Genomic DNA, 27,500 nt, shown 5'->3' with positions numbered 1-27,500 from the left:
CCTTCCCCTTCCCCTCCTCTTTCCTTCCTCCTCCCCTCCCCCTTCCTCTTCTCCTCCCTTTCCCCTTCCTTCCCCCCCCCCCCCAGCCCTAGGTCTTGTGACGATCAACAAGCGCCTCGGTTGCCTGGAGAGCACCCCTGAGGCCCTAAAGATGATCGCCATAGCGGATGACCTCGTGCGCGGCATCCATGACCTTGAAATGGGGTCACTCGTTCGCTGGTGGAGGTGGATCGACACTCCGGCGCTCAGGAGGGTCAGGAGAGCCCATGATGAGATGTTTAGGTGAGTAGGGGTCAAGGAGGGGGAAGGGGGTAGGAAGGTGAAGGTGAGTTAGGGAGAGGGTGAGTTAGAGATATAACAGGTTGTCACGCAAGAGCTATTATGTAAGTGTGTCAATTTGGAGGTGTCATGCAGGAGGTGTGTTAGGTAGATGTGTTACAGAATAGGCAGATAAACACAAAAATAACGATAAAAACAAAACAAGACAAATAACAAACGGAAACGGACCGAAAATAGACAAAATATACAGATAACAGAGAAAATTAGACAATTAGTAGACAAAATTAGACAGTTAACAGACAAAAATAGACAGATAACAAAGATAAATAGATAACAGACAAAAATAAACTGATAATAGACAAAAATGGACAGATAACAGAGAAAAATAGAGATATCAGACAAAAATGGACAGATAACAGACATAAATAGACATATAAACAGACAAAATAGATAGACAGACAGCATACATACAGACAGTCAAACAGACATACAAACTAACAGAAAAATCCACAAACCCCCCTCTCCGTCGTTCCCTCAGCTTCGTCCACGCGGCCGTCCGGGAATCCCAGCTTTCGCTCCAGTCTCGAGGCCGTGACTCTGAGGAAACCTTGAACATCGTGGAGAACCTCCTCCTCGATCCCGTCTTGACTTACGAGGACGTCCATGCCTTTCTTATCGACGTCTTCTTCGCCGGGATTGATACGGTGCGTTCGATGGCTTGCCTTTGTTTCCGTTCGTTTCGGCCTTTGTTTTCGTTCGTGTCGGCCTCTGTTTTCGTTCGTTCGGCTTTTGTTTTCGTTCGTTCGACTTTTGTTTACGTTGGGTGGCTTTTGTTTTCGTTCGTTCGACTTTTGATTACGTTGGGTGGCTTTTGTTTTCGTTCGTTTTGGCTTTTGTTTCCGTTGGATGGTTTTTGTATCCGTTAGTTCGGCTTCTGTTTCCGTCTGTTTGGCCTAAGTTTCAGTTCGTTCGGCTTTTGTTTACGATTATTCGATTTTTTTGTTGTTCTGTTTTTCTTGTTACCGGGGTTGGGGTTTATAAATAAATAAATATGAGTCAAATACAGAAAAGAGAAAAATCGCAATAAACACAAAACTAAAAAGACAAAAAAAAAGACACAAAAAACAACAACAAAATCCAATAAACACAAAACAACGAAAAAAAAAAAACATCCACTCGATCAAGAAAAAAAAATCAAATAAACAACAAAACGAAACACCAAAACCCACAACCATACCAAAAATTCCTGCCCATCTGACCCCACAGACCTCCCTCTCCTCCGCCTACGTCATGATGAGACTCGCGCAGAACCCGGAAAAGCAGGAGAAATTACAGGAAGAACTAGACCGCGTTCTGGGAAACGGCGAGCAAGTCCTCAGTCCTCACCATATAAAGGAACTCCGCTACCTTAAGGCCTGTGTGAAGGAGGCTTTAAGGTTAGAGGTTATTTCAGCATGAGTGAAATATGATCAAATTGATACCTGATTGAGGTTATTATAGTATTGGTGAAATATTATTAAACTGATACCTGGTATTTGAGGTTAGAGGTTATTTTAGTATTGGTGAAATTGGATGAATAATACTATTCGGTGATCATGCTCGAACTATGAATGATATTTGGTTTCATGAATGATGGTTAATGGTTAATGGTTAAAAGCAAGAGAAATGTGCTAGACATCTAAGGTCATGTAGCACTATAGTTAATGTTAGGGAAAGGTGGTTGAGTTAGTGATTAGTTGTCTAAGCTGGGCAAAGGAATTGGTGAGTGAAAGGGTTAGGGTCGGGTGTGGTAAGGAGTTAGATTAGATGAAGGATATGTATGCGTTTGAGGAAAGAGAATAGGTTGTTGAAGCATAAAGTGTGGGATTCTGTAAGGATATCTGATAGGTTGGGAGGTCGGTGAAGGGAGGATAGGTGGGGGAAAGTAGAGGTACGGGTTGTTTCAAAACGTGGGCACGACAATAGGATGTGTGGGATTGAAAGGGGAACATTACATAAGGAACATAAGGGTGGATCAGATTGTGACATCAGATAGGAGTGTGTTAGACGGGTGTGGCCAATGCGTAATCGGGCGAGAGCGGTCTCCCAACATCTGTTCCGATGAAATGGAGTTGACCAGGAGGAGATTGATAGTTTTACAGAATGTAATTTATTAGTGCGGAGGCTTGACCAAAAAGAGTGCCATCGATTATACAAGAAGGTCTTAAAGTGTGGGTAATAATCCGTGGCTGGGATACGTGAGAAGCGTGGTTGGTATGATGTGGACATAGAGGCTGGCTTGCTAGTGTATCTGCCTGTTCATTGCCGGGGATTCCAACATGGCTGGGCACCCAGCAAAATTTGATTGTTTTATGGCGTGTGGACAGGTAGAACAACCAGTTCTGGATCTTACAAACAAGTGGGTTGGTGGTGTGTATTGACTTTATGAGAGTTAATGAGTTACGGGAGTCAGTAAAAATTGTAAAAGAGGAAGAGGAGAGTGAGTATATGTGTTTTAGAGCAAAAAGGAGTGCATACAGTTCTGTAGTAAGGACACTGGATTCAGGAGGAAGGGAGTATTTGAAAGTACGAGTTGGGAAGATTACTGCAAAACCAGCACCGGAGGTGGATTTGGAGCCATCAGTATATACGTGAATACTAGAGGAATGATTGGAGACATGGTCAAGGAAATGTGTGAGAAGGACAGTAGGAGGGATATTTGATTTTGGTGGGTCGGGGAAAACAGAAGAGCAAATATGGGGGTGAGGTATAAGCCATGGAGGGATGGAATGGACAGAGAACGGGAGAGGTTGGAGATGGGGGAAAGGGGAATGGGAGAGGAGGGTATCCATGCGAGTGGAGAAAGGAGTAGGTAATCGTGGAGATGAAGCTAAGGTAAGAAGTAGGGGTTGTGGGATAGTTAGTTTAGTGAGGGAAAATTGGTGGAATCGAACATAGCATCGGAGAGAGAAGGGCACGACGTCGAGATAGAGATGGTATGCCTGATTCAGTGTACAGGCTCTCAACTGGGGAGGAGCGAAAGGCACCTAGTGCTAAGCGAAGACCACAGTGATGGATTGTATCAAGATGGGCAAGGAGAGAAGTTGAGGCAGAGGAGTAGATATGGCATCCATAATCTAGAGTGGAGAGGATCAAAGTAACATGAAGATGAAGGAGAGTTTTGCGATCTGAGCCCCATGATATATGGGATAGAGTTTTTAAGATTCGAAGACGGCGGAGAGCTTTTTCTTTAATGTGTAGAATATGGTCTCGCCAGGACAGTTTGGAGTCAAAAATGACACCTAGGAATTTGCCAGAGGATCGGCATTGGAGTGGAGTGCCATATAAGAAGAGTGGGGGTAGGGGACCTACACGTGAGCGAGAGAAAAGAATGGAGAAAGATTTAGAGGTAGAGAAGCGGAAGCCATAGTTTGTGGCCCAGGAAGATACTGATGAGATTGCAGATTGAAGAAATTGGTAGAGATTTGGTATGGATGTGTCAGAGGCATAGATGGTTAAATCATCAACATATAGTGATGACCGGGCTCCTGGTGGTATAACTGAGACAATATCATTAACAGCAAGAAGGAATAAAGTGGTACTGAGCACACTGCCTTGTGGGACACCTTCGATTTGGGGAAAGAAAGATGATGTGGCAGAGGCGATTTTGACCTGGAAAGTGCGTTGGGAGAGGAAGGACTTTATGAAGACACCCATGTTTCCACGTATGCCTAGAGAGGGCAATTGTTGGAGAATATGGTACCGCCATGTCGTATCATATGCTTTTTCTAAATAAAAAAAAATAGCTAGTACGGATTCATGGCGTGCAAATGCAGATGTAATATATGTCTCAAAATGAGCAAGGGGGTCAGCTGTGCTTCTGGCACGGCGAAAACCGAATTGGGAAGGAGAGAGAAGATTGTGAGATTCAAGATACCACATTAAGCGGAAGTTCACCATTCGCTCTAATAGTTTGCACAAGCAGCTAGTTAGTGCAATGGGGCGATAGTCTTGAGGAAGGGTACCCGATTTATTGGGTTTCAGGAAGGGAAGGATAAGAGCTTCTCGCCAATTAGAAGGGAAATTTCCTGATGTCCATATGTGGTTGTAAATTTTTAATAGGAAGGATAAGGAGGAAGATGGGAGTTGCCGGAGCATACGGTAGTGAATACCGTCAGGGCCTTCATGAGTGTTACGGCACGATTGTAGGGCAGTAATGAGTTCAGAGGAAGAAAATGGGGCATTATAGGACTCATCAGAGGATGGGGTGAAGGTAATGGGGGTACGTTCTCTGGTGGTCTTAATAGAAGAGAAGTGTGGAGAAAGGTGAGAACCACTACTGACCTGGCTGAAATAATCACCCAGTTCATTAGCGACTTGGAGAGGATCAGAAATGAGGGTATTTCGAATATGGAGGACAGGGGCAGGATGGGGGGGATGTTTGCCTGATAGTTTATGAATTCGGCGCCAAACATTTGAGATAGATGTAGAGGATGTAATTGATGAAACATAATTTTGCCAGCTATTTGTTTTACTATTCCGAATTGTACGACGAAAATAGGCAGATGCTCTTTTAAAGGAGATAAGGGCTGATAGTTGATTTGGAGTACCTCTTTTGTAGCGGTAACTGTTCCAGGCTGCATGTTTTAAGTGAAGTGCTTTAGTGCAATCAGAATTCCACCATGGAACACATTTGGAGGTATATGGTCTTGAGGTTCGAGGGATAGCTGTATGTGCAGCTCTTAAGACTGTATTTGTGAAATACTGTATCATTTCTGAAATGGAGGTGAGGGAGGATGGAGGGGTATGAATAGCAGAGAGTGAAGTGAAAGTATGCCAGTCGGCTCTATCAAAGCACCAGCGTGGGGAGTTAGGGAGTGGTACGTATGAAGTAGGAGAAAGAACTGGAAAGTGGTCACTATAGGGAAAGTGGTCTAAGACTGACCAGTGGAAATCTAAATGAAGAGAAGGGGAACATAGAGAGAGGTCAATGCATGAAAAAGATTGCGTGCGTGTATCAAAGTGTGTGGGGCGATCTGAATTTAGAATAGTAAGGTCAGCTGTGGAGAGGAAGCGCTCTAGAGATCGGCCTCGGGAGTTTGTGACAGAATCACCCCATAGAGTGTGGCGGCAGTTAAAGTCACCAACTATGAGGAAAGGTGGTTGAAGTTGGGAAATTAGATTTTCAAAAGCAACAAAGTCAATGGGGTGGGAAGGGGAGAAGTAGACTGAAATCACTGTGATCCAACGATGAAGGAAGATACGGATAACTGTGCAAGGGACATTGGTTTGAAAGGGAGGTGTGACATAAGGTGTTTTCTGATTGATAAGTATGGATGAGACATAAAGGGAATGTGGGGAAGAGACAAAATGATAATTGGGGATTGGTATTGGAGGATGTGTAAGAAAGGTCTCTTGAAGGCATACAATAGATGGATTATAAGAGGAAAGGATATGACGAAGGTCAGGTCTGTGGGAGCGGAAACCGCGAATATTCCAATGAAGGATAGTTATACTTTACTGATATATATTGTAGTACGTGTTGGAGATTTTGAGAGGGAAGCAGCTAGAGGGTGGGAAAAGGATTGAGAGGTCTGAGATGGGAGAGGTGTGGGAGTTGGTGTTCTACTAGGAGGGGTATTAGGAGATGGAGGGTCTGAGGAAGGGGATACTTGTGACATAAGGGATTCACGTGTGTATCCAGGAGGGAGTGGAAGGGATAGAGGGGGTAGGAGGATTGGGTGTAGGGGGGATATCATTAGGAGGAGGATGGATATCAGCAGTTACTTGGAGTGTGGAAGGTGCAGTTGTAATATTTGGAGGTTGAGTGTCAGTTTTCATTATGTAGTCATGAATATTTTCAATGGTTTCTTCTGAGGAGTTGGTTGGGGAGTTTTTTGGGATAAAGGATTTCTTGTGAGGGGGGGAAGAGAGGACTGGTGTCTCAAGCATAGGAGCAAAGGAAGGTGGAGGTGATTGTGTGGTAGGGGAAGAGGGGGTGGAACGTTTTTTCTGTCTGTTACGGGTAGTGTGAGGAGGGAGAGGGGAAGGTGTTGGGGTTGTAGTGGTGATTGAAATATTTGTAGTAGAGATTGGAGTGTCTGGATTTAGGATGGCAAAAGAGTTTGACTGGGGAAGGTAGGAGGTAGAAGAGGGGGGGTTAGATGTAGGGGGGGTGGGTTTAGGAGAATTGATAGAGTGAGCAGTATTACTGGAGTAAGGAGTAAGAGAGAAACCACGTCGACGTGCTTCTTGTCTGGCTTCACGTAGTGTGAGTCCAAGTTTGAATCTGAGAGTTGCTACCTCAGACTCAAATTTGTAGGTGGGACAGCCCCTATAAAATACATTATGGGGGCCGCCACAGTTGGCACATGTGCGTGATTGTGCAGGGCATAGTGGGCATCTGGCTGTGGAACGGCAATGTTTGGCTGGGTGTCCTAGACGCCAACAGTTTTGGCACTGACGTGGAGGAGGTTGGTATGGACGAACAGGGAGGGATTCTCCTCCTATGTAGACGTTAAAGGGAAGGTCATGTCTACGGAAGGTAATTTTGGCTATGTTAGTAGGTTTCTTTCGATGACCTCTGGGGGGAATGGAGTAGCATTGCACTGATGTTGCATCATAGTCTGTGAGACAGGCAAATAGATCTTCTCCACAATCTGACCAATCTTTGTCATAGATTGGGCAATTTGCTGGGGAGATTGAAACTGTTCCGGTGCAAGTATTGAGGGTTGGATGGGGTTCTGCAAGGATGGGGTTACCATATAGGTCTGTTAGTTTTGTTAATGCTATAGCTTGGTTTTCGGATGTTACTGTGACAAGACGGGAGCGGTCGGGTCGGCTACGGAAAGAGACTTTACCTACTTGTTTTTGGAGACATTGTTGGAAGAGAAGGGTGTTGTCAGAGTAGGGAGCTGTGGGAGGGATTACGAAAAATCGGTCCCCTTTGGCTGCGCTGAAGAGGGTATTCAATATTGTTGTAGAGCTAGGGGTAGTCGAAGGGCGGGGGCGTGACGAAGATGGAGTAGTGTTGAGGGAGGTAGTGTTATGGGGAGGTGGGCAATAAGGCTGAAAGGTATTAATAAGGGAGGATGGGGTGGTTGATGTTGGAGGTTGTGGAGGTAGAGGTGTTGAAGTTGAGCTTGCTGGGAGAGTGGAAATGTTCCTTAAGAGCCTGGGGTCAGGGAATCGGGTGGGTTTACATCTTTGGGGCTATTTGATAAAGGGGCAAGCCTCATTGCCCCTAATAGTGGAGATAAGTTTTCATTACTGGCCATGGTAAGCCTGGATTATGTTGGGGATAAAAAACAGTCTACCCCTCAGGGTCCCCTTGAGGGGTAAGGGCTAGATAACTAAATCAGGGGAATACCGTGCCCATGGCTCCCTCAGGCCGTTCAGGACTGGCACAAAGTCAGCCTTTCATCCTTTCAGCACGGCTCTCACACCTTAGGAGGTGGATAGCAGAAGGGTTTGGTGAAGGGACAGAAACGAAAGGTGGGAAGGAAAATCAAGACCATGCAAAATTAGTTGAGTCGAGGGCTGAGTCCCAAGGTTGGGGAGTTCCCCATCATTGGGTCCCAGTCTCCGCCTCCTAAGCCCCCCCACGACAACAACGGGCAAGGGATTGGGGGGGGGGGGGGTTCATGAATGAGATATGAATATTTTCCGGTTTTATCCCTGAACTATATATGCTATTTGGTTTCATACTTGAAAGATGAACAATGTTTGGTTTGGATGGATTTTCGTGATTAGTTTGATATGATTATTTTGTGGAAAGTAAGAAGACCTTAAAACCTCGCCCACGGAAATAATACTGGCAGAAAATCCATAAAATAATGAATAAAGTTATACAGTGATCAGCTGCTTATGCCGTGTATTTGTCTTATGCATTCACAAGGCTAATTTCTTTATTATCTTCTTAATTAAGGCTCGCATTGTTTTTATTGTTCATTTACGTATTTTATTATTAATATATATATACTTTTTTTTTTAGGATGGACCCGCCACTCATCTGCGTTGTGAGAAAGACTACGAGAGATATGGTTCTGCGCGGCTTCCTGGTGCCAAAAGGGGTAAGTGGTTTAGAGGGAAAGCGAAGAGGGAGGAAGGGAGAAAGAGGAGGAAGGGAAGGAGGGAGAGGGGGAGGGAAGGAGGGAGAGGAGGGACAGGGAAAAAGAGAGGGAGAAAAAAGAGACGAGAAAACATATAGACAGGGAGCCGTACCCTCCTCCTCCTCCCTTATTATATACATACATCATCATCACCATCATCACATTATCACCATTATCGTCACCACCATCAGCATCATCACACCACCATCATTATCAGCAGCAGCATCACCATCATTAATCATCATCACCATCATCATCATCGCCATCGCCATCCTCACCATCACATCACCATCACCTCCATCATCATTATAATCTCCTCCTCCCTTTCCTCCGCCAGACCAACATGCAGCTCTACACCCGAGCGTCGAGCATTTGCGAGGAATTTTTCCCGAGGGCGACCCAGTTCCTCCCCGAGCGGTGGCTGAGGGAGTCGGCCTCGAACCCCGTCCATCCTTACGCCTCCTTGCCCTTTGGAGCCGGAGTCAGGAACTGCGTCGGGAGGAGGTTCGCCGAGCAGGAGATTTATATATTGTTGGCTCGGGTGAGTTTTCTCTCCGTTTCTCTTTCTATTTCTGTTTCTGTTTCTCTCTCTCTCTCTCTAGCTGTGTTTGTGTGTCTGTTTGGTTAGTTCATTGTTTGTTTGGATGTTTGTCTCTTTTCTGCTTCTTCTGTTTCTCTCTTCTTTATCTTTATCTTTACCATCATTTTCTTCATTTTCTTTTGTTTTAGGTATTTGCATAATTCTATTGTCAGGGAGGTTACTGTGCTTTACATTATCTATTTTTCATTGATTCTTCACCTTTCAGTTTCATTTCCCAGTCGCTGTTGTGAAGCATGGGAAACTTTTCCTTCTACCTCATTTTTCATTTATAAACATTCAAGTTTTTTCCCACCAGATAAACTCTATAAACACACACACAAACACGAAAACAATGGAATATCCCATAAAAAATATCCCATTATTTTAACCCGACTTTTTTTTTTGTTTCTTCCCAGATGTTCCACAAGTACCGACTGGCTTGGCGTTATGGCCCTTTGAACCCGACACTTACTATGCTCATGATGCCAGATAAGCCTCTGAGGTTCACCATGACGGAGAGACGATGAGCCGAACCAGGGGACTGCTTTTGTTTTCTCTTTTTTCGTCGTTTCTTAATACCAATGCTATTTCTTATAGTGTACTGAGACATGCATATGCAAATGCACATATGCACAGGAAAAGGCACAGACACAGACACAGGCATAGATACACACAAATAAGCACAGACACACGCGTACGCATACGCGCACGTACACGCGCATGCACACAACTATCATCCATATGATTTACTTGCTGAGAGAAGCATTGAATAGTTAGTAGTCTGATCAAGTTTATTGAGCACAGCACCTTCTTCTGACGTGAATGTTTATTCATTTGTTCAGCGAACTAGGTCGGTCTGTGTATGGCAGCTAGTGGTTAACAAGTGCCTTAAAGAAAAGTGCTCTTGGAAATTTTAGCAGGTTAATAATACGAACGATTTATTCCATACTTCGATTCAAACATGAAACCTGTAGACTGTTTTGTTTTTTTCATGTATAAAGTGATGTTTGTCTTGTATTAATTATTATGACTGTACATATAACGGCTGTATTTAGATATATTGCATTAAGAGTACAAAAAACGTTTTGATCCCGTTTTGTTTTTAAATCAAACAAGAACTACAGGCGTTCCATTTTGACACTTTTGTTTAGAATTTCACAATAGAAATATATATGAACACCATATCTCGCAGAAAAGGAAATTTCATCACTCTTGTATTGTTGCCGATTTATAGGTATTTAGCGTGTAATCTAATAAAATGAAGCAGTCGTAAAGGTGTGTTCTCTGAAGAGGATTCTCGACATACTCGAAACGTCAAGGTTTAGTATTTCCATCATTACTGTGGCTGTGCATCGTTCCACATGTTACTGTGTTTGTGTTCATATAATGTTATATAATTACGTGGTTCTTAATCCCCCAAGTGTAGATGTCTATGTTGCAGATATATCTACATGCAGGCTATGTACAATATACATATGTAGACGTATAATTAAGAATTGTAATAGCATGGGTTAATAATGTATCACACCAAATGTAAGAATAACAGTAATTATTGTCATGACAGATATGATGACCATAAAGATTAACCATTATTAGCCTGGAAATGATACTGCAGATCCATGACTCAAAGAAATTTGTTCTGCAGATGCATAATAGGAATATAGATAAATAAAATCATGGGATATACACACCAACGATTGATTAACACCATCTATTTACTTCCATGTTTCTTACATCAAGGTGATATGAAATAGCCTAATAAGCATAATGTCTTTTGCTTTAGATTGGTGATAGAGATAGAGAAAAAACATAATTTGGAAAATAGTAATTTACCGCAAATCTACAGAAGCTGATCAATTTTCTGTAACAACAGGGCTTAGTTTATGTTTCCTGTAATGGAGTTATTTCCAGTTCCAATAATTTTTCACATTCAAAGTATTCGATTTTCGGTAATATCTGTTTCCATTCTGGTAATGACACACAAAAATCTGGTTTATAACGAACGCAAACGGTTATCACTGCATGCTAACGTTAGTACACAAAACAGACAACTGAAGCCTACTTTGTTTTACTTCCCTAACGTGTTGAACCAACGCGTTAGGGAAACGAGCTCAGCTTGACTTTAGTGCAACATTGTCATCTGTTATAAGTAACTTATAAAAGTCTGTTTTGGGCGTCTATTTCTGTTTAACGTAATGGTTTATTGTCTTGTCCTACTTGCAAAATATAAAGATATATATAATAATAATAAAATATGGCTAAGGAGTGGTCTGCTGATTTTCTCGCCAGTCGATCCTTGTCTTTGTCATTGGTATACTGAATATTTATTTTCGTAGCTAAAGGGAATTATTTATTTAAACAGAAAATGAAAGAAAATATATCCGAGATTAAATAAAAGCCGTTAAAAGGCAGAAAGATGCCTATTAATAAGATAAATCCAAACAAACTAATTGTAAGAAGTCAAACCTGCATAAAATCTTGCCAAATTACAAAAGTATTATACTTCAGTCACTTAATAAAAGGTGATCATATATTTCTTTATGGAATACAAAACCTTCTGGTTTCCACAATATACTTATTTTGTGCATTTTTTTTACCTCAGTAGTAGCATCACGTAAAATGTTCTGATATTCAACCAATAACCAAAACCCCAAAAAAAACATCATAACTGTCAAGTTAGTCCAAAAGACTTAGAATGATTACCGGTCTCTAGTTCTGATGCTGTGGAAATACAATAATTTAAATCCATATAAAACAGAGAAATTACTGAGATTTAATTAGACAATGGCACATTCTTCTGGCGACTTCCTTTTCCACATGGATCATCATGTCTGTTAAAGTGAGTGTACAAAATGATGACTAGGTACTGCGTAGAAATAGTCTTTGGAAAGGGGAAGCATGAGGAATCGATGGTAAGAAGAGGAAAATAAGAATGATGAAGAGAAAAAAAAGTGAAAAAGAGATAGATTGACATTAGTGGTGACTTATATGAAATAGTTTGGATAAAATGTTTGCACAAACAATACGCAGAACTACAGCAAGATCAATGGCTTAACAATTTCATTTGAAGTGATTAAAGAAATACTGCTTTAATTGCTCACATACAAAAGATTGACAGCAGGAGGTGTCGGTTACCCTTTTTTCATTTCTTTTAAACCAGGACTCCCCACCACTTTACACACTTTTCTTATTTCCATGAAGATAAAGAATCCAAAATACAAAAACCCCCTGTCACCATTTAAGCCACCAGCAACTAACACTCCCCGAGGGTATCAAAACACAATGTAGTGGGTGTAGGTGTTTATTCTTGACGGATTACAGAAGCCAGGGGTTTTGTGCAGACTGCCTACACCCAGCGGCCAGCGCCATCCCAACCCTGCGTGTGGTGATGTCCTTACCAGCGCTGCCAGCACCACATTGGACAGAGATATTCAAGACATGCTCTATCAGTGACAATGTGTCTTTGTTTGATTTTGTTGTTGCTGTTGTCTTTTTAGTTTGTTGTTCATAATGTAAAGCCGATTGGCTGGGCATGGTCACCTTTGCTAATTATATCTATTTGTTGTTATATTATCTTAAGAAGTTAACTATAAAATCTAAAATGTGGTGCTATATTTCCGAAAAAGATGAATGGATAATCTTTTGAGAGTTTGGAGAGAAAATATTGAAACTATTGTGAAAAAAATACAACAAAACGTTTTTTTTTGTCCATTTTCCTGTAGTCTGGCACCGCTGGCACACAGCTGTTCCTTCAAAAACGGCTGCATTACAAAAATCCTGGCAAATCTTCTTTTGTGAGGTATCAAAATAAAACTATCATGATTTATGTGTCTAACAAAATTGTATATGCTAACTAAAAGCTGATCTGTGACTTTCAGAAAAGCATAAGCACAAAGCACAGAGCTGTTAAAGAAAGACTAAAATCCATAATTATTATCATCATTATCATTCTTTTATTTTGTCTGGCAATTGCTGCATGCTGCTCTATGTAATCCTACTTAATAAGCAATTATGAAACCTAAATTTTGTTTATTAGGGAGGGATGCGTGCCGCCTTGTAAAGAAACAAACTTTCTCTTTAAGTCTATCGCTCAGAACAACAAAAAAGCTGATGTCATCTACAACGGAATGTTACAGATCGATTACCAACTTGTCACAGATTATCCATATTCATTACATTTTTTTTGTTACATCAACACTCTGAACACTGAGAAATTTTATATACGAGCTAACAATTCGACCAACCAATGCAACAACTGCTTCCAAGACTGTTCCTGATAAATGACGTGAGGGGGTTGGGTGGGTGTCAAAACAACACTCTTTATGCGAAGAATGCAAGCTTTACACCAAAATCCAGTGCCAAATAATCATGCCAAACACATAATTTCAAGAGAGGGGGATAGTGAGGGGGAACTGATAGCATTGGGAGATAAAAAAAAACTTTGCAACTCGTCATGCAAAGCAACTGCTGCAATGGTTGCTCTAATCTGTGTGGTGAAGAGTAACAGCAACCTTCAGACAGAACTTAAGGAGAGTCCCTCTTGTGTTGTCGGTATGAAAATGGGGCTTCCCGAAGTCCTCGCCTCCAGGCAACGATCACAAGACACTCCACATTTACACGTAGGATAACCTTTTGATTGTTATTATCTAACAGCTTGTAGATATCCTGGCAAATATATGCTGCCATAAATACATGTCAGGATTACAGTACAATTGAGAAGCGACATAGGAAAGGTTTACAATGGGACTCATTGTACAGAGTGAATTTACAAAATATAGATGGCCTTCCTCTAGCGCACCAGTCAACACACTTTGTCGTGCCGGGATTACGATTTGGATGCAAATGCTCACAATCGGTGTGGCAAGTCTTTCTAAATGATCAAATCAAGCAATGCCAACGTTAGAAAAAAAGACAAAAAAAGGTCAACCATGCAAAAAAGTGTTTTGCCTGACGCACCTGTCAGGTAGGCCACCTATGGTATATTATACATCATGTAGTCCGATACATACCAACCACAAAAGAACCAAGGTTATCACCCAACTCACATTGTCAGACAAGAAGCTGATTGTAAATTTACAAATAGGGCATTGTCACATGTTTATACAACTGGTTTCTGAAAGTAATGAATCGCTAATCATTTGTCTTTCATTGTGAGTTTGAGCGTGTGTTATTTTAAAACAGAACTAAAATCACAAGTTAAAATTGAAAGGATACTTGGTTAATAATTATAAAAGACTTGATATAAACTTGCCTCTCATATTGACCTAAATGCATTACCTCTGCTGGAAGGTAAGAAAAAAAAGTTCTGCACTTTAAAACCATGTTTAAAAGTAAAAAAAAAAGTCCCAATAAGCGAAAAAAAACAACAAATAAGAACAGTAACGGCAGATATGTTAAAAATTTCGAGACGCAACTGAAGGTTTCCGTCGATTGCCAGCAGAACGCCTCTCAGGCTGGGGTGAAATGTGCAAAAAGCTAAAAGTGACAATATGAGAGGAAGAGACCACTTACATGTAACACAGCGACAGTTCTCCCAAATTGGCTAAGGTACCCTGAGGTCTGCACATGTGTACCATCAAGCCTCTATTACTTAATACAGTATTAACTTTTACTCTCAATAAGTACATAAGGCCTTCAGAGAATAAATAAGATCAAGGCAAAAATATACATACTAGATTATTATATAGAAAATAAAAAATTAGTACACCTTGTAAATGTCTCTTGCCTAAAATTTGTGACTTGCCTGGTGGTTACAGGCCCTCTGCACGGGGTGGAGAGAGCCTGTTTTCCCCACATTGTAAAAGTGCAAAGTAGGAGAGCCATCCCTGTGTCGTACTGCCAGAGAGTTTGTGGAAATGACCAGTCATTATATCACACTTATGACACTTTGTTCATCTTTGTCATTCACTTTCTGGCACCTTAAAAAGATTAATATTAGCAAAAATTATTGTATTTTTTTTTACATAGCCAGTGACTAAACACTTCATATTTTTTTTACTACAGTGGACTACTAAATACATATATCCTCCTATCTTGAATATTCTACAAAGTAATATGATACCAAATAATATAGGCAGGTTGAGATATGTAAACATTTCTAACATTCCGTGCATGTGTTACCGGGTGTAAGTGGTAACCTTTATGCTGCCGTCATACCCTTCAAAAATATAAGATGGACTGTATTGGATACAGATTCCTCCACGTGGCAGCTGTAAATTCCATCTCCTCAAGCCAATACCAACTTTCACTCCATCCCCAAGCTCTACTGAGAAAGTCCATCACACAGGCAAATTTCAAGAGTACCCTGCTACACACCATATACATAGTTATATATATATATATCCTTCTTTATTTCAGTGAAACTTCACCATTGTCAAAATTTTGCAGATAATGCAGATAGGCGGCTGAGATTCCAACGCTTGGCTCTTTCCCACTGCTGTAACTCTGCTAATAAATACCTTCCATCTCATTTTTTTTTTACTGAAACAGGAATACCTATCAACATTATGGCAACCGACGACCTTAGTCCCTTCCCCTCCCCTCCCCTAACCATTCATCAACTCTCATAGCATAGCCCATTTCCCTTTGCCATCACCCCTTATGGAATATTCAAGCAGCATCAATCACATTCTCTGAGACACTTGGCGTGGACCCTGTGCAATACTGATGGCAGAACGGCCGACATTTCCGTCAGTTTCTCCGTTGGTCCTTCAGTTCGGCGCCCGGCAACCTTGGGCGCTATGGCAGGATGGAGTAAATTGGCTGCATCCATAGAGATAAGAATGTTAAGATTCTCCGACTCAAGAGGACGTCCAGGTCAAAACAACGAATCAAATGTGGGTTAGTTTGTTATGCAATTAATACCATTTATCCTAATTACTGCTATTTCCTCTACAGCAAGCATGAATGAATACTCATCATTACTGATGCCCAGTAATCAACCCCTTAAGGAAGACTCTGAACACTCTTTCCTACATCAACAAAGCCCACGGGGGTCCAGCAGATCTTCACTCAGTTACACTTATGAAGGGGGGAAAGGGGTTTAAATTTTGAGGGTTGAGTCATCCCACTCGAGCTCCTTCGGTTTCCCTTCCTCCTCGTCTGACGAGTCCAAGTCATCGTTGAAGTTGCTTCCATCATCTGACGAGTCGTCGTCGTCATCGTCATCATCCCTCAATCGTTGTGTCTCTGCCAGTTCCAGCTGTTGCTGTAAAGGAGGAGTTTAGACTGTCATATCCAACATTGCGGTTTGATTCGTGTATTCAGCTTTGGTATCACGTAATTCAAGCCTTTTATACCCTTTAACTTGGGTTTCAAAGTCCACCACTGAGGCGATGAAGTATTGAGTTATTTAGAGCACACACTTTTGTGTTGTAAACTCTTGCTGCCGAACAAAAAGACACGTATATATAGTTTTTTTAATGGAATTAATGGAATAAACAATAAATAGGTATTATCATGATGCTCATGCTACTAGCCCTGAGTAAATCTGGTATCAAAGAGGAGGGGGGGAGAGATGGGTATGAAGGAAAGTTAAATTAAAATGAAGAATGAGAGAAATACTGAACAGAAAAAAAAGACATGAGTTTGTAAGGGAAAACGAAAAATAAAAAGAAACGAAGAAGAAAAAATGACACCAAAGAGAAAAAGGCTGATGAACGGTGATGGGAAAACGAAAAACTAAACCAGAAGTAACAAAAATCGAAACAAAGACCCCCCCCGCCAAAAAAGGAAAAGAAGAAAAAATGACAACACCCCTGTCTTATCCCCCCCCCAAAAAGGAGAGAGAGAGAGAGAGAGAGAGAGAGAGAGAGAGAGAGAGAGAGAGAGAGATATAGAGAGAGATAGAAGAGAGAGAAAGAGAGAGAGAGAGAGAGAGAGAGAGATCCCCCTCCTCGCACCAGGAAGAACAAGCACCATACCTCCATGGGATTAACGGTGATGTTGAGAGAGGAATCATCCCACGCCATTTCGGCATCTGCGACGTCCTCGTGGGTGTGGCGGGTGTGGGCGGCGCGGACACGGATCACGCCCAAGACCACCATGAACACGAGGAATCCGACGCACACGACGATGATGATGGTGACTGCATGACCTGAGAGTAAGGAGGGGGGGAGGGGAGGTTAATTTTTGGGGGGAGCGATGAGGATTTTTTTTTTTTTTATTATGATGATGATGTTGGTGTGAGATATTTGGTATTTCTATATATACTTTCTTTTGTGTTTATTTATTTTACTTTTTTTTTCTTTCTTTAGTGAGTCTACTATATTAATATTTTGGTGGTTAATGTATATGATTACGGATAAGTCAAGTGCATATCAAAGAATGGCCATAGCAGTAATGTGAGCAAAGCAAATACATTTAATAAGTCCCTTATTTGAAAAAAAAATATATAATTACACACCAATTTTAAAAAATCACCTCAAAAATCGTGAATTCCTCCCCCAATCATATATTTTTTTTTTTTTTTTTTTGAAATGTAAGATTTTAATCCTCATCCTCGCACGAAAATCCGACTCGGGTCTGCCCTTCTCTCCAGCCTACATGATACAGTGCAGATAGTGAGGTGAGGTAATCTAGTGCCGAGGTGTGATGCCCCTCATGCTGTCACGTGACACATACAGCATGACTTCGACTCTGTCATGACGTGCTTAGTACTATAACAAGGTGGATTTGGTGAGCTGCCTTTTTCTGGTGGGCGGTGTGGGCGGGTGGGCGGTGCTGTTGCGGATCTTAGCCTCTTTGTAAGCCTACTGTGTGGGTGTGCAGTTTTACGAAATGGGAAGCCGGGGACTTTGTTTATATATCTGTTTTTGAGAGTTTGTTCTTTACTGCCATCTTGGAATCGTAAGGGAATGACCATACACATATCTCAAGTGACTTTCTAATAAAACGATCTGTCTTTAATCAACTAATATATATATATATATATATATATATATATATATATATATATATATATATATATATATATATATATATATATATATATATATATATCTACTGCACTACAAAATCACACACTCAAAAACAAGAAGAAAGATCAAGCATCCAAGAGACGTTGTGGCAAAATCTCAAAAGACTCGGAATGAAGTCGCCACTCTCAACTGTCCGATTCCCTGCGTCCCATCGTCCTAAAGTGCACGAATAGTGATCTACGAGTGTCGTAGCGTACAGCGCCTGAAAACCTCACCCGCGGCAAGCACAGCTGCCTGCGTTCTGCTCCCCCCATACATGTCTGTTGACCATAAGCAAGGACAAAGCGTGAGAGGCTATGTCGCCACTTTATAGTATGGGGTTTGGCTCTACACTACTTGTGGTCTACCTTGGGCAAAGTCAACATGTTTCTGACACATTTGACGATTTTTAATTTTTTTTAAGTTTAAGATTTGTTCTGATATATTTTATGATCGTACATTTCAGGAATATTTTTTTCAGATACATTTTGGGATCGAACTTTTTTTTTATATACATTTTATAGTCGTACATTTAAAATCAGAGTATTTTTTCTGATAAATTTGACGATAATACGTTTTAAGATCCCCTTTTTAAAATTCTGGGAGAGGAGTATGCTGACTGATTTCATTCAAATAATTCTAATGACATTACTTGGGTGACTAGCTCTCCATCCTGATATGCTGCTTCTTTTCCATCTACTAATTACAATATAAAAACACACCAGAGAAATACCATGTGATTATGCTTATCTATGATCATAACTCCCCCAATAAACATTATCAAGGGGTTTAATACGTAGGCAAAGGGTACTTCACGACAGATGCTTCTGATATTAATCGTTGAACATAAATGGAGATATTTTCTCACAGGTTCTGAACTGTACATAAAGCTATACAATTTTATAGTCTTTTGTTATTTATATCGCTACGCTCTGTTGCAATATGCCATAACATCCTGAAGTTCTCATAATAATTGCAAAATAAAATAAATATTTAGATAAAAAACATTAAGGCTTTGGAATGGGATTAATTTCCTTAAATCATAATCATAGTTGTCTTCAACTTCAGCTCATATATGTAAAACCTAATCTACAACACCTCTAAACGTTCTAATTACCATACACCTTAATTAATGCCTTCTCTAAAAAAAAATATCACAGGTACATCAAGGGTCTAGAATTAATCTTTTGGCAAGAGCTAAGTAATTGCATAGAACCTATATTAATTAATTTGAACAAAACAAACACAATTACGTATTTCATATCTCGTGAAGGTTCTTATGAGCACGAGTTTACTTTAAATCATTACTGAAAAAGGCTAGATTCTGAAAATCTAAAAATATTCCCCCAAAATAAAGAAAAGGAAATAAAGGAAGGGTTTCAAATAGATACGAACTACCTACCTAAGCTAACCATGCACAAATGCTGTGCAAACTAGCAACATTTTACCATCTTGTGCACAGGAGTGACTATATAAATATCCAAGCCACTTCTTTCACCCCTTCGACAATTTAAAATTATCAGAATTTAATTAATAATAAATTACATCAAATACTTTTTTTCTTCTGCTGATCACTCTTGTTCAAAGTTGCTTCCATGCGAATTATTATCGTTTCTCTTATCTCTCTTTCATAGATTTTCATCAGTCATTCCTTAGTACTCCCTCCCTCTTATCTAAAAGACGTTTTATTGAAGCTTTGCATATATACTTCTCTAACTATTCTCGATCATCTTAAAGCTTTGGACAATTTCAATACATTTTACTCTTCCCTATATGCATGTAAATATACATACATACACATATAATTATATATACTTCCATCTTTCAAGATCCCTTATTCCCTAGACATTTTTCTACAATCTTACACAACCATAACAAGTCAAACAGCATACCCCTTTATCTTCTATCACTTCCTTACTACTAAATGAATGGGAGTATTATGATAATGCAAATAGATCTTTTACACACAAGCTACAAATAATGACTTACTGGCGCTGTTGACTGCTACGCCCTCCATGACATTTGAAGTGAAGTAAACGTCATTGACGGTGTGGGCGGGTTTGAGCTCAACGTGATGGGCGGAGAGCTTGGCATGAGCTGGCACAGGCTGGGGGTTGTGGTGTGTCAGGTGGGCGTCGGCCTCCTGGTGGGCGTTGTGGTTGTTGTGTTCCATGTGGGGAGGAATGCTGTCGGTGTTGGTGTTGAAGGCTGCGGTCTTGTCCACGCTGAGTTGCGGGTGGATCACTGTCACCTGTTGGAAATATTGTTATGATGAAAAAAGGTGTTCAAAATCCTATAATTCAATTGAAGATAAAGAAAATAGTTCGACAAAGGACTGAACTCTAAACCAGGTAGTAAACGGTACTCACCGTCTGGACATATTCGTTACTTGTGAAGCGACCACCGAGCTCGGAGCACGACAGCTTGAAGGCCCGGTTCAGGTAGTAGGCTGGCTTGCGGTTGGCGTAGTGGATCTGGCGCAGGATGGACTGGTAGTGGTGCGTAGTGTGGGCCCCGGACACGGTGGCTCCCTGGCGCGTGATGGAGGCGGCCAGGCCGAGCTCGGCGATCAGGTTGTCGGGGAGGACCAGCGTCTCGTGGTCGGGGTTCAGAGGGGGATACACCGACACCACGCACTCGTCCAGCTGGCCGCCCAGTGTGGGGGCCGTGGCCTCCTCCGCGGCAGCCGACAGGTAGATGCCGACGTCAGGGAACACGCGCAGGCCCTGGCGGAAGGCCTCGTACTCCTCGGCGAAGTTGGTGGTGCCGTTAAGCTCGATGCTGGGCTGGTGCGGCTGCATCACCACCACGAAGCTCTGGGCGGTGGCAACCTTCAGGGCCTTTTCGGAGTTGCACCTGGAGAGATTGGCAAAGGTTAAAACCAAGATTATACAGACGGGGGATATACCCAACACTATAGATTCATAATCTGTTTACTGCATTTGAAAGTTATAAGTGAAAACACTTACAAGATGTTAGTGGTCACAGAGACAGGGCGACGTCCCGGGGTGGGGAAGTCTCGGCCGTTGACGTAAGCCACGCGGCGGATCAGCGTCTCAAGGTTAGTCACATTATTGCCTTCGATGGTGATCTGTGTCATTTCTACAAAACAAACAAATCAGAATTAACTTCCCTTAAGCGCGTACATAAAAAACCAAACACCCTACATCACTACACGACCATCCTCACACAATTCCAAAACCACAACCAAAAGGGACTTCGTACCATTGTTGGTGAGGAGCTCCATGCTGGGCTGCAGGAGTTCCATGGCAGGAGTGTCGAGCGACTCCTGGCAGCGGGTCAGGCAGGACAGGACGCGCGGCGACTCCAGGGCCCCCACGAGAACCGAGAGGCCAGCCAGGTAGCCCGAGAGGCCGTGCTTCATGTTGCCCTCGGAGCCTGAGGAGGAAAAACCTACGCATTGTCTTACTATGTTATCAAGAAATGGGTCCGTGGAAAGCGAAGGGAAAGGCGTGAATGAGAATATTTTCCTGACAAAAAAGGCGAGGACGCCCTTCTATACGATTCATTCGCATTCACATCCTCCCCATCAGCATGTTTGACGAAAATATCTAACAAGCAATCTATATCGTCTTAGAAATTTATAAGATACTAAATTACACGCAGTATACCAAAACAACCCATTCACTATGAAAAAAAAAATATCATGCTGACCTTGCCAACAAGCGCCGACGCTCATTGTGGTGTTGATGCCACGCGTTGGGTGAAGGGGCCAGTCATCAATCACCTGAAACATGTCACGTCGTGTTAATTCATGTCTTAACCAAGGCTGGCGTACCCTTGATAAAAAGATAGCGTTAATATTTGCTCCTCCAAACTAATCATACACAGTGGAAACCGGTCAACTAATACAAATAGCAAGCTAATCTTAACAACGTATTATTATTGAAAACAAGCCAATATAAATGACAAGCTACTATTAAAAACAATCTAATATTAACAACAAGAACCAAAACAATAAAAATCGAACCCACCTCAGGGGATTCTCCATTCTCGGGCCGGAAGATGTGGCCGTCGACGTACAGGGTTACCTCGGGCAGCTTCACGTGGACAGAGTAGTGATGCCATTCATTGTCACACACCTGCATCCAAGATAATGCATTAATAAAGAAATAGAAAGCAAAAATCTTTCTCTAATAAATAAAAAGAGAAATATGAACAAAAATCCTTCTCTAATAATAAAATAAAATAAAAAAAGTTTAGAAACCCTGATAAATCAATTTTTAAGAGCCTTCTGCTCAGGCAAAGTGTACCTGCCTTTCTACTTAGCCCAGAGATATTAAAGAGAAAGATTATATAAAAAAACTATAAAAAATAAACACAAGTATCAACAAACAAACGACTTCAGAGAACCGCGCTCATCTCCCCAAAACCCGTCCCAGGGAGAAGCTCTAAACTCTCCAGCCTCAGCTCACCTGGGGGAGCTTCCACCTCCACTCGGCCGGCTGGAAGGTGTTGAGGTTGGCCTCGGTGTAGTCGCGACGCAGCAGGAGGATGAGGCGGCAGTTCCTCACGAAGAGGGCCATGTGGTGGCGGTTCATCTTGTGGTCGTCGGCGTTGCAGAGGATGTGCTCCTTGGTGTGCTGGAAGGGGGGGGGGCGTTCAGTTGAATTAAAAGTATATTTAGGTAATATGTATTTGGTATCACGCGCTCTGCACTTGATGTCATGTAATTTGAAATTGGTATCACGTGATTTGCATCTGATGTGTGATTTGAAATTGGTATCACGTGATCTGCATCTGATATCGTGTGATTTGAACTTAATATCACACGATCCGCATTTGATGTGTGCTTTGAATGTGATATCACCTGATCTGCCTTTGATATTATGTAATTTACTTTGTGGTGTTGATTAGATTCACTGACAGACCAGAAGACCTATAAAACTAAGGGACTTAAAACCACTTTAACCCCATCATCACTACCTAAATCTCCATTACGATACGGACATAATCAACCCAAAAAAAAGGAAGACATAACCGAAATAGAAAAAAAAAAAAACTCAAACTCTTTTCTCAAAATTCGCCCAGGAATACACATCAGGCCCATCCATCGCCTTCCGACCAGAGACCACATTCCCACGCCGCCCCTCCGCCCGCTCCTTACCTTGTCCGTGCCCGCCTGCGACTTGTGCTTGAGCCAGGTGGATATGGTGAAGGTCGACGTCAGGTTGTGGTTGAGGACAGACTCGGGGATGATGGTGCCGGAGGAGTCGCCGTCGAACTCGTAGATCAGGTCCCCTTCATGGCCTTCGTCAGAGTGCAGGCCGGCGGTCCAATCCTTCCCTGCACCAGGCGCCGGCAGGAGCTCGATGCTGGAGGAGCTGGCGCCTGCAGAAGGGCGGGAAGAGATGAAAAAATGGGGGAAGAGGGAGGCGATAACGACGGGAAGAAAGAGGAGGATGTAGGGACGAAAGAGAGAAAGAAAGAAGGGAAGACAGAGAGGAGAAAAAAGGGAAGAAAGACAAAAGAGAATGAGAAAGTTGGGACGAAAAAGAGAAAGACGAGAAGAAAGAGAGGAGAGTAGGGAAAAAAGACAAAAAAAAGAGAGAATGGCAGAAAGTAAACGTTATGAAAAAAAAATAATAAAAAAATAAAAAATAAATAAAAAATAAAAACGCGAGTTGCAATCTCTTAGTGCCCTTTTTACTCTCTCTTTCGGCTTCTGAATAATTATGAAATAAGAACTCTCAACCGAAAATCCAAAGCATGTATACCTACAACAAATAAGAGAAAAATTACCCACTAAAAGAGAGAAAATAAAACACCCATAAACCACATTCCCAACAGACGAGAAGAAAATCGAAGAAGAAATAGGCGAAAAAAAAGGAAAAAGAGTAGAAGGGCATCCATAAACCACATCCAAAAACGAGGAAAAGAAAATCGAAGAAAAAGACGAAAAAGAAGAAGGCGAGGAAGAAAAGGAAGACGAAGCAAGGGAAGATGAAGAAAATGAAGAAAAAGAAGACGAAAAAAAGAAAAAAAAGAAAGGGCGATGAAAAGAAAGAAAGAAGAAAAAAAGAAAAAGAGAGGACGAAGAAAGGAAAGGAAATGACGACGAAGAAAAGAAAGGAAATGACGACGGAGAAAAGAAAGAAAAAGAAGACGAAGGAAAAAGTGAAAATGACGACGAAGAAAGAGAAGACGAAATAAATACAAAGAAAAAGAATCCGACGAAAAAGAAAAGAAAAGAAAAGAAAAGAAAAAAAAACCACTAAGAAGCCTCGGACAAAACCTTCGCGAGACTAACCGCACATCTTCCTCTGCGCCGCCACGGAGTAGGTGTCCCTGTCGCATCCCTTGCCGATGTGGCTGGTGGTGAGGCTGATGCGCGCCTGGACCCTCTCCACGCGGCAGGGCACGTTGCACAGCTCCAGGGACGCCGAAGGGAACAGCTCCTGGCGACCGGAGCCGGGGGAGTACTCCACCTGGTCGGTGATGCCTGCGGGAGGGGGAGGGGGGAACTTAGGGGGCGCTGAGCAAGGGTATTGCGCGGTGGAAAAGTGGGGGGTTTGGATGAGGTAAGCGCTGAGACACGCGTGTATATACAGACACAGACACGAACACTCATGCACACACACACACACACACACACACACACACACACACACACACACACACACACACACACACACACACGCACACACGCACACACAAATTACTACATACTCTCTTCTCCTCACACACACACACACACTCACTCGTATATACACACACACACAAACTATACACACCAGCAAACACACAAACGAAGGCAAACACTAGCATATAATGTTCACGGATGCCTCTTATTTACAACTACACAAGTACCTAAATATGGAATATGCAAAGGACTTAGTTGTTGCTAATTTGAACATTTACATAGACAATACGCATTACACCCCCTCCCCCCCCAATTGAAAGATAGAACGCCAAAGTTAGTCCACTGCATAACAAAACGACATTCATAGCTTTGTTTGTACGAGTCAAGAAAATTTGAATTTCAAACGGACGTAACGGTTTTCCTTGTTTATACAGCGAAAAGGTACGAATCGTATTATTATTCATAGCTGCAAATGCTCTAGATAAAACGGGGCTATTAAATCTCGGACATCAGTGCTATAAACGTACAATTATCATATAAAGCTTTCATTAACTGGCAAACAATTATTCGGTGGCTATCAATACGGCAATGGACTCGAAACTAAAAAATATATAAATGGGGAAAAGTGATAGGACTGTTTTGATTTTGTACCAAATCTCTAAATAAAACAAAACGGTTTTTGTTTCTGTGCCATTTCTGCTGCTGAATCAAATATGGACTTTTGCTACACGCGAGAAAATATCTTTGACTGATGAAAATAAAATTAAAATGAATTCAAATGCTACAATAAAGAAAATCTCAAACCTTAAAATAAAGATGAACGAAAAAAGGAAAAATTTCCACGACCTAAAAGAATACCAAAATACTCTATTAATTACGCATTTCAATGTACAACACACAACACACAACACACACACAACCACACACACACACAACACACACACAACACACACACACACACACACACACACACACACACACACACACACACACACACACACACAACCACACACACACAACCACACACACACACACACAACCACACACAACCACACACACACACACACACACACACACACACACACACACACACACACACTGACCTTTCCATCCCAGGTGACACACTCGGTTGACCTTGATGGTGACCATGACGGGCTGCGAGCGCTCCATCCCGCAGTCGTAGGCAACCACAGATAGGATGTGGTTGTGGGACTTCTCGTAGTCCAGGGGCTCCGTGTTCCGCACCACGCCCTCGCTGTCGATGCTGAAGGGCTGTGGGCGTGGGAAAGGAGGGGTGAGTGGGCGTGGGAGGGGAGGGGTGAGTGGGCGTGGAGGGGAGGGGTGAGTGGGCGTGGGAAAGGAGGGGTGAGTGGGCGTGGGAAAGGAGTATTGAGTGGGCGTGGGAAAGGAGGGTTGAGTGGGCGTGGGAGGGAGGATTGAGTGGGCGTGGGAGGGGAGGGGTGAGTGGGTGAGAGAAGTGCGGGTGGGTGGGTAGAAGGGAATGTTTGGTTGGGCGAGGTTGGGTGGGCGCGGGTGGATGGATGAGTGGGGAATAAATGGATGAGTTAGGTGGGTGGATGAGTGGGTGGTGGTAGGGTGGATGGATAAGTGTTAGGGTGGAGGGTGGATGAGTGGAGGTGATGAGAAAGGGTGGTAAAGTGAACGAAAGGGGGGGGGGGGTGGATGGATATATTGAGATGGAGTGGACGAACGTGGAGATAAAGTGGGTGTAGAACGAGGGGGGGGGGAAGTGGATGGCGAATGGAGGGCAGGGGGCCATGGGGGGGGGGGTATCTCGAAACTCATGCTGGCTAATTATTCCCTGAGTAATTGGCGTTTCATCCAAACTGTATATTTCATGTTTAAGGATTTTTTTTAAAACATTTTTTCCTTGATTACATATACTTCTTAATCTTAGCCATTTATGAATTCAAACATTTAAAATAAAATAACAAAGTAATGGAAAAGAAGAAAATATGGTAAAGAAGAATAATAGGAAGATGGAGAATAAGAGGGAGACGGAGAGAAAGAATAAGGAGACGAGGAAGAAAGACTAAAAAGGGGGCGAAGAAAAGTAAGAAAAAAGGAGACAAGGAAGAATAAGGAGACGAGGATGAAGAGAAAGAAAACGAACGTGGAGAACAAGAGAGAAGACTACGAAGGAACGAGAATGAGAAAGAAGACGAGGATGAAGAACAAGAACAAGAAAAGACGAGATGAAGAATAACAAAAAAGACGAGGATGAAGAACAAGAATAAGAAAGAAGACGAGATGAAGAACAGAATAAGAAGAAGACGAGGATGAAGAATAAGAAAGAAGACGAGGATGAAGAACAAGAACAAGAAAGAAGACGAGGATGAAGACAAGAATAAGAAAGAAGACGAGGATGAAGAACAAGAATAAGAAAGAAGACGAGGATGAAGAACAAGAATAAGAAAGAAGACGAGGATGAAGAATAAGAAAGAAGACGAGGATGAAGAACAAGAACAAGAAAGAAGACGAGGATGAAGAACAAGAACAAGAAAGAAGACGAGGATGAAGAACAAGAACAAGAAAGAAGACGAGGATGAAGAACAAGAACAAGAAAGAAGACGAGGATGAAGAACAAGAACAAGAATAATACAAAAGACCAAGAACAATAAGAAAAACGAAGAGACTCAAGAACAAGAGAGAATGCCAGCACGAAGAGAGAGACGGAACAGGGAAGACGAAAAGCGCCAAGGCTTGAGAGGCGCAAGGGCACACGGGCACCGACCTGGTCCTTGGTGAGCAGTTCATAGCGGCAGATGTCCCCGTACTTGGGCGAGCAGTCCTGGTCGTCGGCCTGCAGCGTCAGGATCTCGTCGTACAGGCGCCCTTCGTCCACGCCCACCACGTACGAGGGCTCCACGAACACGGGCGCGTACTCGTTCACGTCGTTCACTTTCACGTGGACGGTGACGCTGCAGAAGGGGGAGGGGGGGGGGGGGAGAAGAGGTGAGAAGACGTTA

The 27,500-nt window shown here is 42.3% G+C and overlaps 2 protein-coding genes across 5 annotated transcripts in view; one reads left to right on the top strand and one right to left on the bottom strand.

Moving 5' to 3' along the window:
• LOC119598234 (probable cytochrome P450 49a1) overlaps positions 1-11,182 on the top strand; it is a 17,141-nt gene extending 5,959 nt beyond the window's left edge. For both annotated transcript variants that reach the window (XM_037947880.1, XM_037947879.1), the window contains 6 exons: positions 87-282; positions 818-983; positions 1,546-1,715; positions 8,252-8,330; positions 8,707-8,910; positions 9,366-11,182. In XM_037947880.1, the coding sequence (XP_037803808.1) occupies positions 87-282; positions 818-983; positions 1,546-1,715; positions 8,252-8,330; positions 8,707-8,910; positions 9,366-9,476 (926 nt within the window). In that variant the 3' untranslated portion in view covers positions 9,477-11,182. The remainder of the gene's footprint in view (positions 1-86; positions 283-817; positions 984-1,545; positions 1,716-8,251; positions 8,331-8,706; positions 8,911-9,365) is intronic.
• Positions 11,183-12,234: 1,052 nt separating this feature from the next.
• Positions 12,235-27,500, bottom strand: part of LOC119598233 (calsyntenin-1-like) — a 19,355-nt gene continuing 4,089 nt past the window's right edge. Inside the window, exons 3-15 of one of the 3 annotated variants that reach the window (XM_037947876.1) lie at positions 27,266-27,452; positions 25,614-25,782; positions 24,178-24,369; positions 23,035-23,258; positions 22,343-22,510; positions 21,902-22,009; positions 21,582-21,654; positions 21,132-21,320; positions 20,876-21,008; positions 20,276-20,762; positions 19,896-20,157; positions 16,872-17,044; positions 12,235-16,150 (exon numbers count right to left, since the gene is read on the bottom strand). In XM_037947876.1, the coding sequence (XP_037803804.1) occupies positions 15,992-16,150; positions 16,872-17,044; positions 19,896-20,157; positions 20,276-20,762; positions 20,876-21,008; positions 21,132-21,320; positions 21,582-21,654; positions 21,902-22,009; positions 22,343-22,510; positions 23,035-23,258; positions 24,178-24,369; positions 25,614-25,680 (2,235 nt within the window). In that variant the 5' untranslated portion in view covers positions 25,681-25,782; positions 27,266-27,452 and the 3' untranslated portion in view covers positions 12,235-15,991. Of the gene's footprint in view, positions 16,157-16,871; positions 17,045-19,895; positions 20,158-20,275; positions 20,763-20,875; positions 21,009-21,131; positions 21,321-21,581; positions 21,655-21,901; positions 22,010-22,342; positions 22,511-23,034; positions 23,259-24,177; positions 24,370-25,613; positions 25,783-27,265; positions 27,453-27,500 lie in introns of all 3 variants that reach the window. The other 2 variants (XM_037947877.1, XM_037947878.1) reach the window with 2 other exon arrangements.

The sequence above is a fragment of the Penaeus monodon genome, chromosome 41, assembly GCF_015228065.2.
Source record: "Penaeus monodon isolate SGIC_2016 chromosome 41, NSTDA_Pmon_1, whole genome shotgun sequence".
In the NCBI taxonomy this organism is placed as follows: Eukaryota; Metazoa; Arthropoda; class Malacostraca; order Decapoda; family Penaeidae; genus Penaeus; species Penaeus monodon.
Note: the sequence above shows the minus strand (reverse complement) of the source record. Positions and strands in the feature narration are given on the sequence as shown.